Source organism: Myotis lucifugus, unplaced genomic scaffold, assembly GCF_000147115.1.
Source record: "Myotis lucifugus unplaced genomic scaffold, Myoluc2.0 scaffold_127, whole genome shotgun sequence".
NCBI lineage: Eukaryota > Metazoa > Chordata > Mammalia > Chiroptera > Vespertilionidae > Myotis > Myotis lucifugus.
The window spans coordinates 2,995,599-3,011,654 of NW_005871175.1; the positions used below are offsets into that span (position 1 = coordinate 2,995,599).

General features: G+C 45.8%; 1 protein-coding gene across 4 annotated transcripts in view; it reads left to right on the plus strand.

Annotated features, from left to right (window-relative positions):
- The window catches only part of LNX1 (ligand of numb-protein X 1), a 114,214-nt gene that overhangs the window by 73,917 nt on the left and 24,241 nt on the right, over nucleotides 1-16,056 (plus strand). For all 4 annotated transcript variants that reach the window (XM_023758265.1, XM_006093974.3, XM_023758266.1 and 1 more), the window contains 4 exons: nucleotides 6,036-6,277; nucleotides 6,784-6,936; nucleotides 11,483-11,685; nucleotides 13,983-14,354. In XM_023758265.1, the coding sequence (XP_023614033.1) occupies nucleotides 6,036-6,277; nucleotides 6,784-6,936; nucleotides 11,483-11,685; nucleotides 13,983-14,354 (970 nt within the window). The remainder of the gene's footprint in view (nucleotides 1-6,035; nucleotides 6,278-6,783; nucleotides 6,937-11,482; nucleotides 11,686-13,982; nucleotides 14,355-16,056) is intronic.

A 16,056-nucleotide genomic window follows, 5' to 3' on the forward strand; every position in this document is an offset into this window, starting at 1 on the left:
ATATATATATATATATATATATATATAATGATCACAATAAGTCTAGTTAACAACATTGTCATACATAATTATAAAATTTTGCAATGAGAACTTTTAAGATTCACTCTCTCAGCAGCTTTCAAAAATGCAATACAGTATTATACAGTACTATCAACTGTAGTCACCATTTTGTACATTACATGTCCATGACTTATTTATTTTATAAATGGAAGTTTGTGCCATTTGACCCCTTCACCCATTTCACCAATACCCCTCCCCCACCACTTGTAACCACCAATCTGTTCTGTTTCTATGAGCTTGGTTTTTATTTGTTTATTTTTTAAGATTTTACATATGAGGTTATATGGTATTTGCCTTTCTCTGTCTGTCTTATTTCACTTAGCATAATGACCTCAAGGTCCATCCATATTGTCACAAATGGCAAAATTTCATTACATTTTTATGATTGAATAATATTCCATTGTGTGTGTGATTTATCCTATATAATAAAAGGGTAATATGCAAAGAGGCCGAATGGCACAACAACCAAACAACCAATTAAAGCATAATATGCTAATGATATGCTAAGGCTGCTCAACCGCTCGCTATGATGTGCACTGACCACCAAGGGGGCAGATGCTCTGACCGGCAGGTTAGCTTACTGCTGGGGTCTGGCTGATCGGGACTGAGCAAGATGGGCTGGGCATGCCCTAGAGCCCTCCCCTGGTCCCTCCCTGGCCTGATTGTGCACTGGTGGGGTCCCTCAGCCTGGCTTGTGCCCTTTTACAATCCAGGATCCCTCGGGGGATGTCAGAGAACTAGTTTCAGCCCGATCCCACAGGCCACTCCCCTTGGGAGGGCGCCAGACGCAGGGCTCATGGCTGGTGAGCACTGCTGTGGCAGCATAAGCCTCTCCCAATCGGGACTGATTGAGTGCAAGCCCGCAGCAGGCACAGTGGGGCCAGGATGAGCGGGAGCAGCAGGTAGGAGCTGCAAGCGGCATTGGACTGCGGGTTTCGGCCCAATTCCTGCAGGCCACCCAGAGGGACCCCACCCGTGCATGAATCCGTGCACTGGGCCTCTAGTGTGTGTTTGTGTGTGTGTGTGTGTGTGTGTGTGTGTGTGTGTGCATCACCTTTCCTTTATCCATTCATCTATTGATAGACACTTAGGTTGCTTCCATATTTTAGCTACTATAGAAGTGCTATAATGGGAGTGTAGATATCTTTCAAATTAGTGTTTTCTATGTCCTTGGATAAATACCCAAAAGTGGATTGCTGGATTGATCCTATGGTAGTTCTATTTTTAATATTTTGAGGAACCTCCATATTGTTTTCCATTATGGCTTCACCATTTTACTTTCCTACCAATAGTGTACAAGGGTTCCCTTTTCTATACTCTTTTTCTGACAGATAATTATTAGTGTATAGAAATGCAGCATATTTTTGTATATTGATTTGGTATCCTCCAACTTTACTGAATTTGTTAGTTCTACCAGTTTTTTGGTGGAGTCTTTAGGGTTTTCTATATATAATATCATGTCACCTACAAATCATGACAGTTTTACTTCTTGCTTTCTAATTTAGATGTCCTTTTTTTGCGTAATTACTCTTGAGCTGGTCTTCTTGAGGCAATGCTCAGCAAAGTCTGTAGGCCATATAGGCTGCTGCACTTTTTTTTTAAAATATATTCTATTGATTTTTTACAGAGAGGAAGGGAGAGGGATAGAGAGTTAGAAACATCGATGAGAGAGAAACATCAATCAGCTGCCTCCTGCACACTCCCCACTGGAGATGTGCCCGCAACCGAGGTACATGCCCTTGACCGGAATCAAACCTGGGACCTTTGAATCCGCAGGCCGATGCTCTATCCACTGAGCCAAACTGGTTAGGGCAATAGGCTGCTGCACTTTTGAAACACTGCTCACCATGGTCCTCCCCTCCCAGACCGACCTCCCTCATTTCCTCACCTGACTAGCATATGAGTTTGCAAGCCTCGCTTCAAGTAGGACCAGACCGGCAATTAATGAACTCAACATGAGGAGCAGCCCCATGTTTACCTAATTCAGAAGTGAACCAAGAGAGAAAGAATGTAAGGAAAGTTAGATCAAAGGGAGGTTGTAGAGTTACCCAGACTGTTGTGATGAGGGTATTGAGACTCGCTTTCTTGTGGACAGCTTTTATTCTTCCGTCATAGTGGATAGCTCACTCTCAGAAGCTAGCCCTCCCCTGCAAGCCAGCTTGTGTTGCCTGGTGTGCTGCACTCAGCGGAGGACACCCCATCAGAGCCTCTGTGACTTATGCGTGGGTCCATCCTGCTTCACGTCAACTGCTGTTAATAGCGAAACCATGGGCTCAGGAATTTTTACAAGAAGGGGGTTCATTTTCTCTTCTTGCTCCCCACCCTTGCTAATAGGACAATATTCCACAGTACACCCGTGTCAGCATTCTTATGTTAAGACTAACTTGCATCTAGCTCACTTTGATATAGGAGCTCAAGATCCCAACTCCATTATTAACAACAGCAAAAAATAAATAAATGACTTTCAGAGTTGCTGTACTGAACAGAGAGCATATCAGAAGTGCATGGTTTGTTTGAAAAATGGTTTTCCATGTTCCTTATGTTCATCCTTCAAGTTCATGGCCATCACCCATCACCACCTGAGAGTACTTAGCGCTCAGGATAACTTGAAGGGAGAATAAATCCTGCTTGCTTTGAACACAACCCAGGGTTCACCGTATGTTCCTGTGCTGGCCACTGCTAATCAGCTCTTCCTCTGTCCTCCCCTCTTTTGTGCTTGTAAATCAAGCGGCCCCAGTATTAGTCAACACAAAAGAGATAATTACTAAGTACAAGCTGCTACCTTCATAGATCACTCTGTGCCTCAGATTCAAGCTAAGCCAACAAATTGGAGTAGGCAACACTACACAAGTATGAGTTGCTTTTGCAGAACCTTTTCACGAAGGCTTATGAGCCAGAACGGTACATTAAGTCTAGATTCTGTACCCTCTCCAGCCATCATAAGGATAGCCGCGATATGAGGCCATGGGGAAGGCTTACATGCCTAGACTCAAATGTGTCTTTGAACTCCAAAGGTGTGAAACAGCAATGGCTTCTTAATGCTCTGGCCTTGGAATACTTTTAAAACCTTTAACCTCCTCACAAATGAGGCAGCAGACTAGGATGCCACCATTTTTCCACTGGGATGTGCTATGCCCTCCCTCCCCCCAACCCCCCAAAAACCGTGGCTTGTCCCTTTGCCAGCCGTTTGTCCAATAGGAAAATTCATTTCCTGCTCTGGCAGGGTACATGGCTAAGGGCAAGAGCATTGCTGCCCAAGAAAAGAGACTCTTCCCAGTCCAACTAAATAGTCTAGGAACTTCCTTCCCATGCATTGCTAACCAAACACTGCTGGCTTGCATGGAAGTGTTCCACCCGCATATTTATGACTTTGGAGTTGCTCAAATGCATGCTGGCTTTTATTTTTTCCATCACACAGTGTTTCTTCCAATTTTTTAGTTTCCCATATCAGCCGCTTTGCTATTTTTAAGCAGAACAATTCCAAGCCAGAGTAGCTCATCACAACAGTAAAACCTCATCAATTCAAACAGGGAGCCTGAACGCTTTCAGTGGGGGAAAGACTAACATTAGAAGCTGGAGGCCTGTTTCTTCTTCGATAAGATAAGGGTGTAGGGTTATATAATCAAAGTCCCTTTCTACCAATAGCAAAACCACATTCATCCAATCTAAGATGCCACTGATTATAAGAAACATTATATTTCATGTAGCAACAAGAAAAGAAAATGTAAAAATCTGCCACTGGTTGAATGATCTCAAAACACTTTCAAAGATATCCCTGTGATGTGTGGATTGGTCACATCAGACACTTGCGGCTTTGAAATCCGTGGAGATAAATTGGTGACTTCTCCCGCCCTCTGGTTGTGTTGTTTGGCATAAAATGGGCCAATCCTTTTGCCTGATCTCAGTAACAAAATGTAACACCGCTTTTCATCTCCTTGGGGGGTATCTTTCTAAGCAAATAAAGCATTTGCTTGTCTCCTGGCAAGAAAATGTGGAATTTCTGTCCTCCTTCTAACAAGGAATATTTGCTTTACCAATACCAAATGTACATGCCACTGCTGTTTTTGAGACTTTCTAAATATACTGTATCTTTTCATTTCAATCCTGAATCATAATGTAACTTCTTCTGAGACATTTAATGACAATTAAACTCAATGTTGTAGTACCGAGAGTGGATGTGACGAGAGGGACAGCTGTGCCGTGTCTGCCATGCTGGGGCAGTGGCATCTGCATCATGGCTTCGGCTTGCAACAGAAGCTGTATGAGCCATCAGCCCCCGAGCATCCTCAGAGATGTGAAAGTGTGAAAATAATGAGCATCTTAGAATGGATAAATCGTGCAAGCAGCTACAATCTATTGAAAACCATCTATCTGTCTGGTCAGGTACTAAACTCTTGACAAGACGTAATGTCGCCAGACCTCACAGCAACCCAAGGTGCATGTGCAGATTAGAAAGTTTAACGAGGTTAACAAAATCGCCCCAGATCACACAGCTTGGTAGACTTTAAAGCAAGAATTCTGACCGGGACAATAGGCCCTTCTCTTCACCGGCTATGTGGTTCTATGGGCCCTATAAATCCTGTCTGCATGTTGACTGTAGACTGCCATTTGGTTCTGTTTACTTCCAAGCATCTTACATGAAGCATCGCTCCAAGTAGGCTCTCCACTAGGTTATTTAAAATAGCTCATCGCTTCTTGTTCTTTGGGCTAAGATTAAGTTTGTAAAATGGCTCAACAGCCCTAGCCGGCTTGGCTCAGTGGATAAAGCGTCAGCCTGCGGACTGAAGGGTCCCAGGTTCGATTCCGGTCAAGGGCACATGCCTGGGTTGCGGGCTCATGCCCCAGTAGGGGGTGTGCAGGAGGCAGCCAATCAATGATTCTCTCTCATCATTGATGTTTCTATCTCTCTCTCTCCTTCTCCCTTCCTCTCTGAAATCAATAAAGAAATATATTTAAAATGGCTCAACCATATAAGGTTTTGTGTAATGAGTTGATTTTTTTAAAAAATACTAATTAGCATGTCCATTATATGCAAATGGCCACTTCTTAAAAGGGCTCACCGATATAATTTCTGCCCTCACAACAACTGTAGAAGCTGGTGTAGCTATCTGTGGCTACTTCCTCACCACCGTGCAATGAGATAGTTCAATCATCACCATTTTCTGACCAAAACCCCACCTGAGAGCTGAAATGACTTGCCCAGTGGCACAGAGAAGTACATTTATAGCAAAATATGGACCTAGATCAACTCAAACCCTGGTCCCCTAGCCCGTGGGCCTGCTCTTTAACACGGATGGTAAATGGGTATAGACCATTACATTTTATGTCCTTTTTTTTTAAGATTATGGATGTTGTTTTACTCTCCTAATGTTAGAAGACATGACAATGAATGAAATTTCTCAGTGCGTGGGAGCCTCACTGAGACCAGCCCAGATGTAGAGAAGGAAAGCTAGCAAGCCCGCCTCTCAAGAATAGCAATGCAGAGTGAATTCCTGTGGCCTGGTGGTGGTGGCGACTCTGTTTCCATGGACAGTTAAATATGGAATCTGGGAGGAACTTGGTATTTATGTTCAGAGCTCTGGGAGCTAAACCCAAAAGACAGGACTGAGAATGTGACTAAGCACTTTGGTGGTCAAAATAAACACCAGCAAGAAGGGATTACCATCCAGATAGCTGAAGATCACCAGCCTCAAGCCCTAGTCTCGAAGACACCTTGACAACTTTCATACATGTGCATTCCAGAGGCCAGTTTAGAAATTGCTTTAAGTAAGAGAATGTGATGAGCATCTTTCAAAATGTATCTCAAATTAGCAGTTCATTTTGTTGGCGAGGGTCTGCTGAGTACGGATGTGTGAAAAGGGAGGTAGATCTAGGGGTGAGCAAATCAAGCTCGGAGAGTAGCAAGCGTGCTCCTCTCCAGTAGAGGCTGGTGGGTAAGGAGCAAAGCTGAGCCATTTCTCCTGGTTTTCCTGCAGCTGTAAAGGCGCCTCCCACTATGGCCTGACCAAGGACAGGAAGAGGCGCTCCCAGGATGGCTGTGTGGACGGCTGTGCGAGCCTCGTGGCCACGACACTCTTCCCAGAGGTTTCTGCAGCTGCCACCGTCGCCTTAATGACAGACGAGCCTGGCCTGGACAACCCTGCCTACGTGTCCGCAGCAGAGGATGGGCAGCCAGCAGACAGCCCATCGGACTTTGGCCGGAGCAACCGAACGAGGGGTGAGTCAAAGGGGTGGTTGTCCGGGAAGGGGCTCCTTCCCTTGGGGTGGCCCTCCGTGGAGTAGTCACTGTGGAAAGTTCTCGAAATGTTTCTTTTTTTTTTTTTTAAAGAGAAGTCATTCTGGTAGTTTTGGCAGCGATGCAATGTCCAATCCTCCAAAGTGAAATAGAACCACGAGTCCCTCAGATCATTAAAAATGTGTGTAATCTGAGTTGGTGGGAGGGGTACTGATTCATCACTCCCGCCTGTCCGTTCCTTCCCATCCATGCTGCTCAAGAAAGGTGCTGGTCTGTTCAGTCCGGTCCAGGAAAAAAGAAAAGCAGATTTAAAACAAGCCGTGCAATTTCATTGTAGAAAAATTTAGAAAACGTTCCTAAGTGAATTCTATCGCCCTGCCACCCAGCAGCGATCACCGTGTGTGTTTTCCTGCGCACGTCTTACCGGACGCGCATAAGGGAGGGTTTCTGTGACCGTGTGGCCACTGTTCCTTCTCTCCTTTCCTCAGCACGGCCCTTCGAGCGATCCTCTATTAGAAGCAGATCGTTTAAAAAAATAAACCGAGCTTTGAGTGTTCTGCGAAGGACAAAGAGTGGAAGTGCAGAGGCCAATCCAGCCGAGGAGGGCGGAGAAAACTCTGAAAGCACCACTCCCCCTGAAGGTAAATGAACTCCCCGCTGGCTGGGAATGGGCTGGCCGTCCAGAATCATGTCTGCGTGATGACAACCTGACCGCCACTCGCTTTCTGTGGCAACTCTCTTCCCAAGGGTATAAAATATTTCTTACCTCGCTTAGCCTGGTTCTCACATAAGGAACTGCAAGCAGAAATTGTTGTTCTCTTTTTCCATAGGCTGAGGGAAAAGTGGTGGGAACCCTTACCTTCAGGTACTAGCTTAACCCATACCAAGAATAATCAGAGTTGGTAGTGAAAAGCAGTGAGAACAGTGCCTGGTAAAGGCTGTGCAGCTACTGGTGGTCCTTATCACAACTAGGAATGATGATATGGTTCTGAGTGTTTCCCATGCATTCGCTCATGTAATCCACACAACAACCCTAGAAAGTAGCTGTTTGACAGATGAGGGAACTGAGGCAGAGGGACGTTCCTTAGCTTGCCCAAAGTACCGTACTAAATGTTGAACGCCGGTAATGTGGCTCTAGAATCCACGCAAAGTTGTTATTGGGTCTTAGATCCTACGTGTTTTCTCAAATATAAATGGAGCTGAGGAAATACTGTTCGTTTCCTTCTTTTCATTTTATATTAGAATTTAGGGTAGTAATAATAACAGCTTAAAAATGAGCTTCTTCTGTGTGCCAGGTAGTGTTCTAAGTCATTTCGATATCACAACACTAGGGGATTATCATACTCATATTACAGATGAGGAAACAGGCCCAGAGACATTCAGTTACTAGCCCAAAGTCACCCAGCTAGAAAATGACACACTTAGGATTTTAAAACAGGTCTCGGGCTCCAGAACCCACTCTCTTAACTACTGGTTAAGTACCCTTCTCTCTGGGGGGTTGGTTGGTAGAGCCCAAACCACTGCCTTCAGAGAATTTGTAAGCAGTGTTATAACACCCCTTCTTGCTCACTTATCACCTCTCACCCTGTACGCACATGCTCATTCATATACACATGTACACACATGCTCACACACACATACACACGTACTCACACACACACTGCTTGCATTAACTATCCTGAACTTACTATCCCAGTCCTGTAAATACTCTTTTGCTCACCTCCATGCTGTTGTCCAGCCTGCACTTCCACTCACCTTCATCTGGCATTCTAATGCCTCCTTCCAGCCTAGGCTTTGCCTCCTCCTGGAAGCCCTCCCTGATTCCCTCAGTCCCCCTTCTTTTGTATTCTTAAAGCACCTGGATCTCTATTATCGCAATGACCACCATTCATTATAACTGTACCTATAAGGGTAAGAGTTCTTCTGAGCTTTTGTACTCTCAAAGCCAAACACAGGATCTAGTGCATAATGGTGTTTGCTGAACGTGTGTGCGATGAATACGTGACATGAGTAGAACTTCCTTTATGCCAGTCTTCCTTTCTTAGTAAAGCCTCCTTAATGACACTCTATATTAAGTTTTCTCCTGCATGAATAAGATTTATTTGCATGTTTATTGCAGAAACATTTTTAATAAGAGGTCTCTATGTATAAGGCACTAGCCGAGGCTCTGTAATTTTTTATGAAGCATATAAAATCCAATTCCTGGCTTCAAGAGGTTCGTTCAAGACTAAAAGAAAATAGAATGCCATAGAGTGAGGTGCACATGAATGACAATGGCAGCCACAGGGAGAGCAGCGTCAGTTCTGAGCAGGGCAGTGTTGTCCATGTTTAAGGAATGGTTTCAGATCTGGGTGGACATTGAGATCTTGACTGTGTTGGAAAGTAGTGGGAGATTCATTAGGTCAGATCAGAGAGGGTGCTGGATGCCATTAAGAGTCTGGACTTGTATCCACCTGAAAACTTGGGTGGAATTGTTGAGGATTGGAGCCATGTTTCAAAAAGATGAGGGTGACAGCCGTGTTCTGTGTGCAGGGGGCCTAGAGTGGGAGAGAATAGATTTCCTGAGATGCTCTGGGAAGCTCTTGCCCTGGAATAGGGTGAGGTCTGAGGACCCAGTGGGGCTGGTAGTGATACTGGTGAACTCCCGTGGTGTGGGTTAGCCATACCTTTATATCCGTAAAGAGACTGTCTCTACTACTTACTGGCTGCATGACCCTGGCCAGGTTACTGAACTTCTCTAAGCTTCGGTGTTTCACCATCTAAAAAAACAGGGATAATAATTATCTACTTCATAAGATTGTTAGGACAAAAAACAAAACAAAACAAAAAACGGTGCATGCCAATCACTTAGCTCAATGCTCAGCCTATATTAAACTCTAGCAAATAACATTATATTCCTTAGTCCATGAGGGAAGACAGAATATTGAACAAGTTTGTTTTGTCCTAGACCAGCACGAGTTTGGCAGTTTAAAACTTACTTTAACTCTTTAAAGGCACTGGGGTCTCACTGGGGTGGCCCTAATTAGCATCATTTACAAGTGTTATTGGGTGTGTCCTCTCGGATTATCAAATCAATTAGGTTTGGATGTATGGTTTTTGTAAATCTGCTGGGAGAGAGGGGGAGGAGAGGGGAAAAATTGGCAGCTTTGACTCTTTCTAAATCTTTCTTTGCTCGAAATAATTTTTTTAAATTTCCATTCCCTTGTCACCAAACCTGTTCCAACAAATGCTTGCGGTATATCTACTTAATGTAACTGGAGTAACTTAAACATTAATTGAACTCAGTCACCCTCATGCTGTTAGCACCAGGAACTGGCAGATTAAGACGGCTGCCCACAGCCTCACAGCAAAGCCAATCACTCACTTGAAATTAAATCCCAGTGGAGGTGAAGGACCCGCATTTACAATGTCTCTGGCTCTCTCTGGCCGCTAAATTGCTTTGTTTCTCATGTTCTACAATACTTAGAAATAACTTGAATTCTTTCTGTATTGTTCCTAGAGAGTTGAGGGCTCATTAGTGAACTGAGTTCATTAGGGAAAATGGACTAGGGTCATGGGTTTTGATAATAGTCACAAAGAGTGTACTATGCAGAACCAGGCGTTCTGTCTTGATCTTCCCAGATGACTTAATTAAGGGAGAATTGGGGGCAGAGGCAGCTGTCAGCAGCTACAGGAGACAGAAGCTTCTCCGCCCTCCTCATCCAAACTCAGCCTCAAGCAACTCGGGAGGCGTGCTTCTCTTCCCACTCGGTGTAGCCTGGCCGGCACTTACGGCATCACCTCTGGTCACTTCTCTCCAAACCCAGGTGGAGAGCAGTGCTGGGGGTGCTGCTGGCTTACAGACCTACAGGGAAAGCCCCTGTGGGACTGTCACCGGGCTGTGAACCCCTGGCTCCAGGGACACCTGAGGCAGGTGATGGGAAGGGTGGTCATCAGGAGCCCTGGGTTCTGACCTGGCTCTGAGGACCACCTAACTAAGTGACATGACCTCCAAGCAGTCACGTCACTTCCCCCCTCTGAGCTCAAATGTCCTCACTTGAAAAATAAAGGCTTGACTTGCTCTCTAGCTGCACACCGACTAGAGCAGATCTGCGTGTGGGCACAGTGGGGTGGGGGTGGGCGTGTGACGTATTTCACGGGAAAGAAGAGTCCTCAGTTAAAAAATCAAGTTGGCAAACACCACCCATGATGATCCCCGAGTCTCCTAGCTCTGAATTAGTGATGGTGGCAGATCGGTGGCCAAACCTCTTAAAGCCACCAACTGAGGCTGCGGCTCTTTTCTTGATCATAAATCAGGCTGTTGGACTTCCTTTATTGACAAACATGTCTGGTAGAGAGGACCGGTGAGTCCCTAAGCCTGAAAAGTGGGGACTTTCAGGAAGAAATCTTCAAAATTATCTGAGAGAGCAGAAGAGCAGATTTATTCTGTTTTGTTCCTTGATAAGTAAGTGAGGAAACTGCAGTCCATTCCATAAGGGCGGGTCATTCATTCATTCATTCATTCATTTCTGTTCACCCAAACATTGGCTGCAGTCTCCATGTGCAGAGATCTGTGAACAGAACTTCAAATGAGCCAGAAATTTGTCCTCAAGTATCTTAGAATTCAATGGGAGATATAAGAAATTGGCATGAGCCAGGCCAGTGTTGCTCAGTGGTTGAGCATCAACCCATGAACCAAGAGGCCACTGGTTCAATTCCCTGTGAGAGCACATGCCCAGGTTGTGGGCTGGATCCCCAGTAGGGGGCATGAAGAAGGCAGCCAATCAATGTTTCTCTCTCATCATTTTTCTCTCTCTCCCTCTCCTTTCCCGTCTCTCTAAAAAAAAAATCAATAAAACATTTTTTTTAAAGAAATGGGCATGAAAAATAACAGAAGGTTGAATGCTATGAGAAATGAAGAGAGTTTTATGGGAAATGGGATGTTTAGAGAGAACAGGGATGGGGGATCAGGGCAGAGTTTAATTGGAAAGGATCATTTTATGCAGGCCTTGAAGGAAGACTTGGGTTCAGGCCTAGAATAAAAAACATTCCAGGCAAAGAAACTTATGCTGGCATGCAGGAAGGAAAATGGAAAACATGTATGCATAGTTTAGTTTGGCTGAAACCAAAGTTTGGCAAGAAGAAGAGTGGTTGGAAATGTCCATTGGGTGGGCGTCTTAAAGTAAATACTGTCTTTGTCTATTTTAGTCTTTCCAAGGTTGTATCACCTGATTCCAGACGGTGAAATTACCGGCATCAAGATTAATAGAGCGGATCCCAACGAGAGCCTCTCCATTAGGCTTGTGGGAGGCAGTGAAACCCCGCTGGTCCATATCATTATCCAACACATCTATCGTGATGGGGTGATTGCCAGAGACGGCCGGCTACTGCCAGGAGACATCATCCTAAAGGTAGAGACCATGGCTGTGAGGCCATGAAAAGGGGCTTAATAAAAATCACCTCAGAGCAACTAACTGGGTGGGTGGATGGATGGATGCATGGGTGAAATACTAAAATAAATACGGAGCAATTACTTTTCATAGTTACTATATTGATATGTTCTTAATATGAGATTTACAGTTTAATTGAGATAGTCTTTGTTCCTCTCTGTCTTTCTCATTCTTTCACTCTTCTTTAGGCTCTCTTTATATAAATATTTCTTTCAATCTCTATCATTTTGTCTGGCTTCCCCTCCTTCTTCTTTCTTTACCTTCTAGCTTCTTTCATCCTCTCTCTTCCCTTCCTCTACCTCCCCTCTCTTCCTTCTCCTCTTCCTCTCTCTCTCCTTCTTTCTACCTCTCCCTCCTACTTTATGTAATATAATATAAAATAATACAAAACTAGAGCATATGTCTTCTGAAATTGTTTTTAAACTAGACTAATGGAACACTTTGTATTTTATCTAATCATTTGTGTTCACACACGACTCTAAAGTAAATTTTCTGTTGCTTAATGGCCCTCCAGGAAAAAAAAAATGTCACCCCTAAATTATTCCTGCCAACCCACAGACATTCCAGGCAGACAGGTGGGGGACAGAAAGCTTTGGGCATTACCGTCCTGTGAGGCTTGGTTGAGGGGAAGGACGTCAGGGAGTAATTTTCAGAAGAGAAAGGATAAAGGAAGAGTTGTTTATCAGACACAAGTCAAGCATGTGCCAAAAGGGACAAGGGATTTCTCCCTGGTCATATATTTCCTGTCTGATACGCAGATGACAGTTTCATCCCACCCCTTCTAGGTTGCTGAGGGGCCAGCTCCTGACACCTCATGAGCAGTTTCTTTGGCCAGGAGTTCTTACTCTTTGGAATAAGAGAAAATTGAAAGCACTTATCGTAGAAAAAAACTGAAATTCCGATTGGCTTTTGAGGGTGGAGTACAAGGCAGGGCCCATCAACCCCAAGGGACAGTCAGCGCGTGCAATCTGCGATGCTCCGGGTGGCCTCCTCCCAGTTCTGGTGGAAACTGTGCTGCCTGGGAGGGTTGCATAATAAAACATGTTGATTCTTACACGGCCTTCAGCTGGCACTTGCAGGCAGAGGAGCTGCCAGGACTGTTTAGCGGGCAACCCTGACCTTCTCTTGGCCTGGACGTGATGGGGGAAACCAGACAGGGGATAAGGCAGCCAAGCAGAGCCAGGTCCTGAAGCTCACCTGGGCTTGCACAGAGGTGGCGAGCCTTGTCTGTGCAGGGGGAGCCTCTCTCCATCCCTGGAGACGCTGCAGAGAACTGGCGACTGTCCGCTGCAGGAAGGCCTTTTACAATCTCACTGCGGAGCTCCTCTAGCAGTTGGCTGCAAGCCCAAGGTTTCTTACCAAACCGTAGAAATTCAAGAAGATTGTTTCTCTTCTGTGGGGCCTCGCTCCTTAAGCACAGAGCGCGGCATGACTCTCCTCTTCCAGAGCAGCGCCCACCACTAGGGGCTGCGCCCGCTTAGCAGGGTAATCGAAACCAGAAAGCGCCACCAGGCATCCGGAGGCAGATCTTTAAAGAGGCACAAATGAGAGGGCTGAGCCTGAGGGTCTGTAAGTGGCATCATAAAGTGACCCAGCCTTTCAATAAAAGAGCCTAGAAACTTCTATTCACGTCAGTTTGTTTGAACTGCAGAGATTTTTTTTTTTTCTTTTGTTGAGAACACGGGCAAAAGACCTTGCAGACCTGCACATTCATGCACACTCTCGCACACATCCTCTCTCTCTCTTTCTCTCTCTCTCTCTCTCTCTCTCTCACACACACACACACACACACACACACACACACACACACAGAGTAGTGGGGACTGACACTCAGTATGGGTGACCCAGGGAGAAAAATTCATTTGAGGGCTTTGGAAAAGAAAATGTCACCTCAGTTTGAATTGAACAGCAGTTTACTATTATCATTGAGCTCAATGGAATGTTTTCTATTCTCATTTGCCTTTTCCTACTTTTTATTTCTTTTCCACCCCAACTCCAAATGAAAAAATGAGAGTCTGGATTGCATAAACAAATGTGGGGCTTGTGTCAGGGTGAGGTAGCAGAAAGATGGTCTCCACTGAGACCTGAGACGATGGTTCAGGTGACCTCACGGCAAGTCACGTAGAGAAATGTGGGAAGATGGGGATATTTGGACAGAGCAGAGCGGCTCCGGGGCCCGGCCCTGGTGATTCTGTGGGCCTAAGCCTCTTGGGAAGGGGCATGGCAGGCGGAACTGACAGCTGAGTCCCCTCCCCCAGGTCAACGGGATGGACATCAGCAATGTCCGTCACAACTACGCCCTGCGCCTGCTGCGGCAGCCCTGCCGGGTGCTGTGGCTCACTGTGCTGCGGGAGCAGAAGTTCCGGAGCAGGAACAACGGGCAGGCGCTGGACAGCTGTGGGCCTCGCGATGACAGCTTCCATGTGATTCTCAACAAAAGCAGCCCCGAGGAGCAGCTGGGGATAAAACTGGTGCGCAAGGTGGATGAGCCCGGGGTATTCATTTCCAACGTGTTGGATGGCGGTGTGGCGGACCGAGACGGTCAGCTGGAGGAGAACGACCGTGTGTTAGCCATCAATGGACATGACCTCAGATACGGCAGCCCAGAGAGCGCAGCTCATCTGATCCAGGTGGGTCACAGGTCTTTCCTACATCCGGGTCAAAAACTCCATCACCCTGACCATCTGTCCTGTTACTACCAATGTGACATACAGTGCCTCCCATTCGAGGAGTCAAGATCGAAGGGCCAGGTAAGAACATTACTCAAGCAAATAATGTGGTTTGGGGTCGTGGACATTCCTTAGGCTTGGCCAGCCATCCGTCAGTCTAACACAGGTAAACACGTTGGGCTGTGCGCTGTAAGCTCACCCGGTTAAGATCACTCGAGGTCAGCAGGGTTGTGTCATCCCTGTACCCGGTATGTTAGGTGCAGACCCAGGGGTCACTCAGATACATGCTGGACACATTCAAGTCATCACATTGTACTAACTGCCATAGAAGTGGGGCTGTGCACCCTCCAGCGATCCTGTGGGCAGAGCCACTATAGGATTGGCTAAGACTAAGCCTCATCTCTGTGGCTATGTCCAGGCCCCCCTGGAAAGCCCACAGAACTCAAGTATGAACTTTGGAGGAAGTCCCCTACTAAAAGAGAGAGAAATTATTGATCATTCAGGCAGATAAGAGTTCCCAACAGCGCAACATTGGTTCAGAATAATTCACTTTCCAACCAGTGTCATGTCATCAACCCCAGCATGCATCTTGTTGACTTGAGCTGAGTCATCATTAGTTTTTCCAATGTTCACTGAGCTTCCAGCTTTTTCTTAGAAGAACAGGCTTTGTTCTGGGGTTTGGTATTTTGTGTGTGTGTGTGTGTGTGTGTGTGTGTGTGTGTTTAATTCTAACCCATTCGTTCACTTAACTCACTCACTCAATATGTATTACGTTTCTGCTGCTTGACTAGTCCTGGGTGAGGTGCAGAGAACAGAGGGATGATGACACTCCGCTGTCTTCCCAAAGGAGCCCACAGTCCAATAGGGGAGCTGGGCTTTTCCTAATGACTGCCACGTGGTGTGACAGTCCTGGAATGGAGACACTAAGCACTGTGCTGCACAGGTAAAGGCGAGATTTTTGCTTAGATGGGCCTAGGAATTCTTCAGAGGAGGAAGATCTTGAACCCGGGCTTTGAGAAATCAGAAGTTCTCTGGGTGGGCGAGGCAGGGAGGCTCGTTTTAAGGAGAGACAACACAAAGAACATGTTGCTAAAGCCTGTAGGGAAGTGGTTAATGCCTGGAGCATGGTGTCTTACGCATATCTGCCATTCCCCAGCCCATCATGTCAGCTTCCACTTAGCGACTGAAGTGACTTCAACGGTGAGTTCGCATCAGTAGTTGCCTGAATCTTATACCTAGATCCATGGAGGGTGACATAGCAGAGCCTGCCCTAAGGACTTGATTATCTACGTCCTAATAAATCTTCCCACCTTCGGGTTCCAGCCATGGAGTTCCTGATATTGGCAACACTTTTCTTTCTTTCTTTTTTTGAAATATATTTTATTGATTTTTTACAGAGAGGAAGGGAGAGGGATAGTTAGAAACATCGATGAGAGAGAAACATCAATCAGCTGCCTCCTGCACACTCCCCACTGGGGATGTGCCTGCAACCTAGGTACATGCCCTTGACCGGAATCGAACCTGGGACCCTTGAGTCCGCGGGCCGACACTCTATCCACTGAGCCAAACCAGTTAGGGAGGCAACACTTTTCAATATCATGCGTGTGTTACCCCTGTTCTTTGAGGAGAACCAAATGGTGGAGGAGACTGTCATGTTACATGT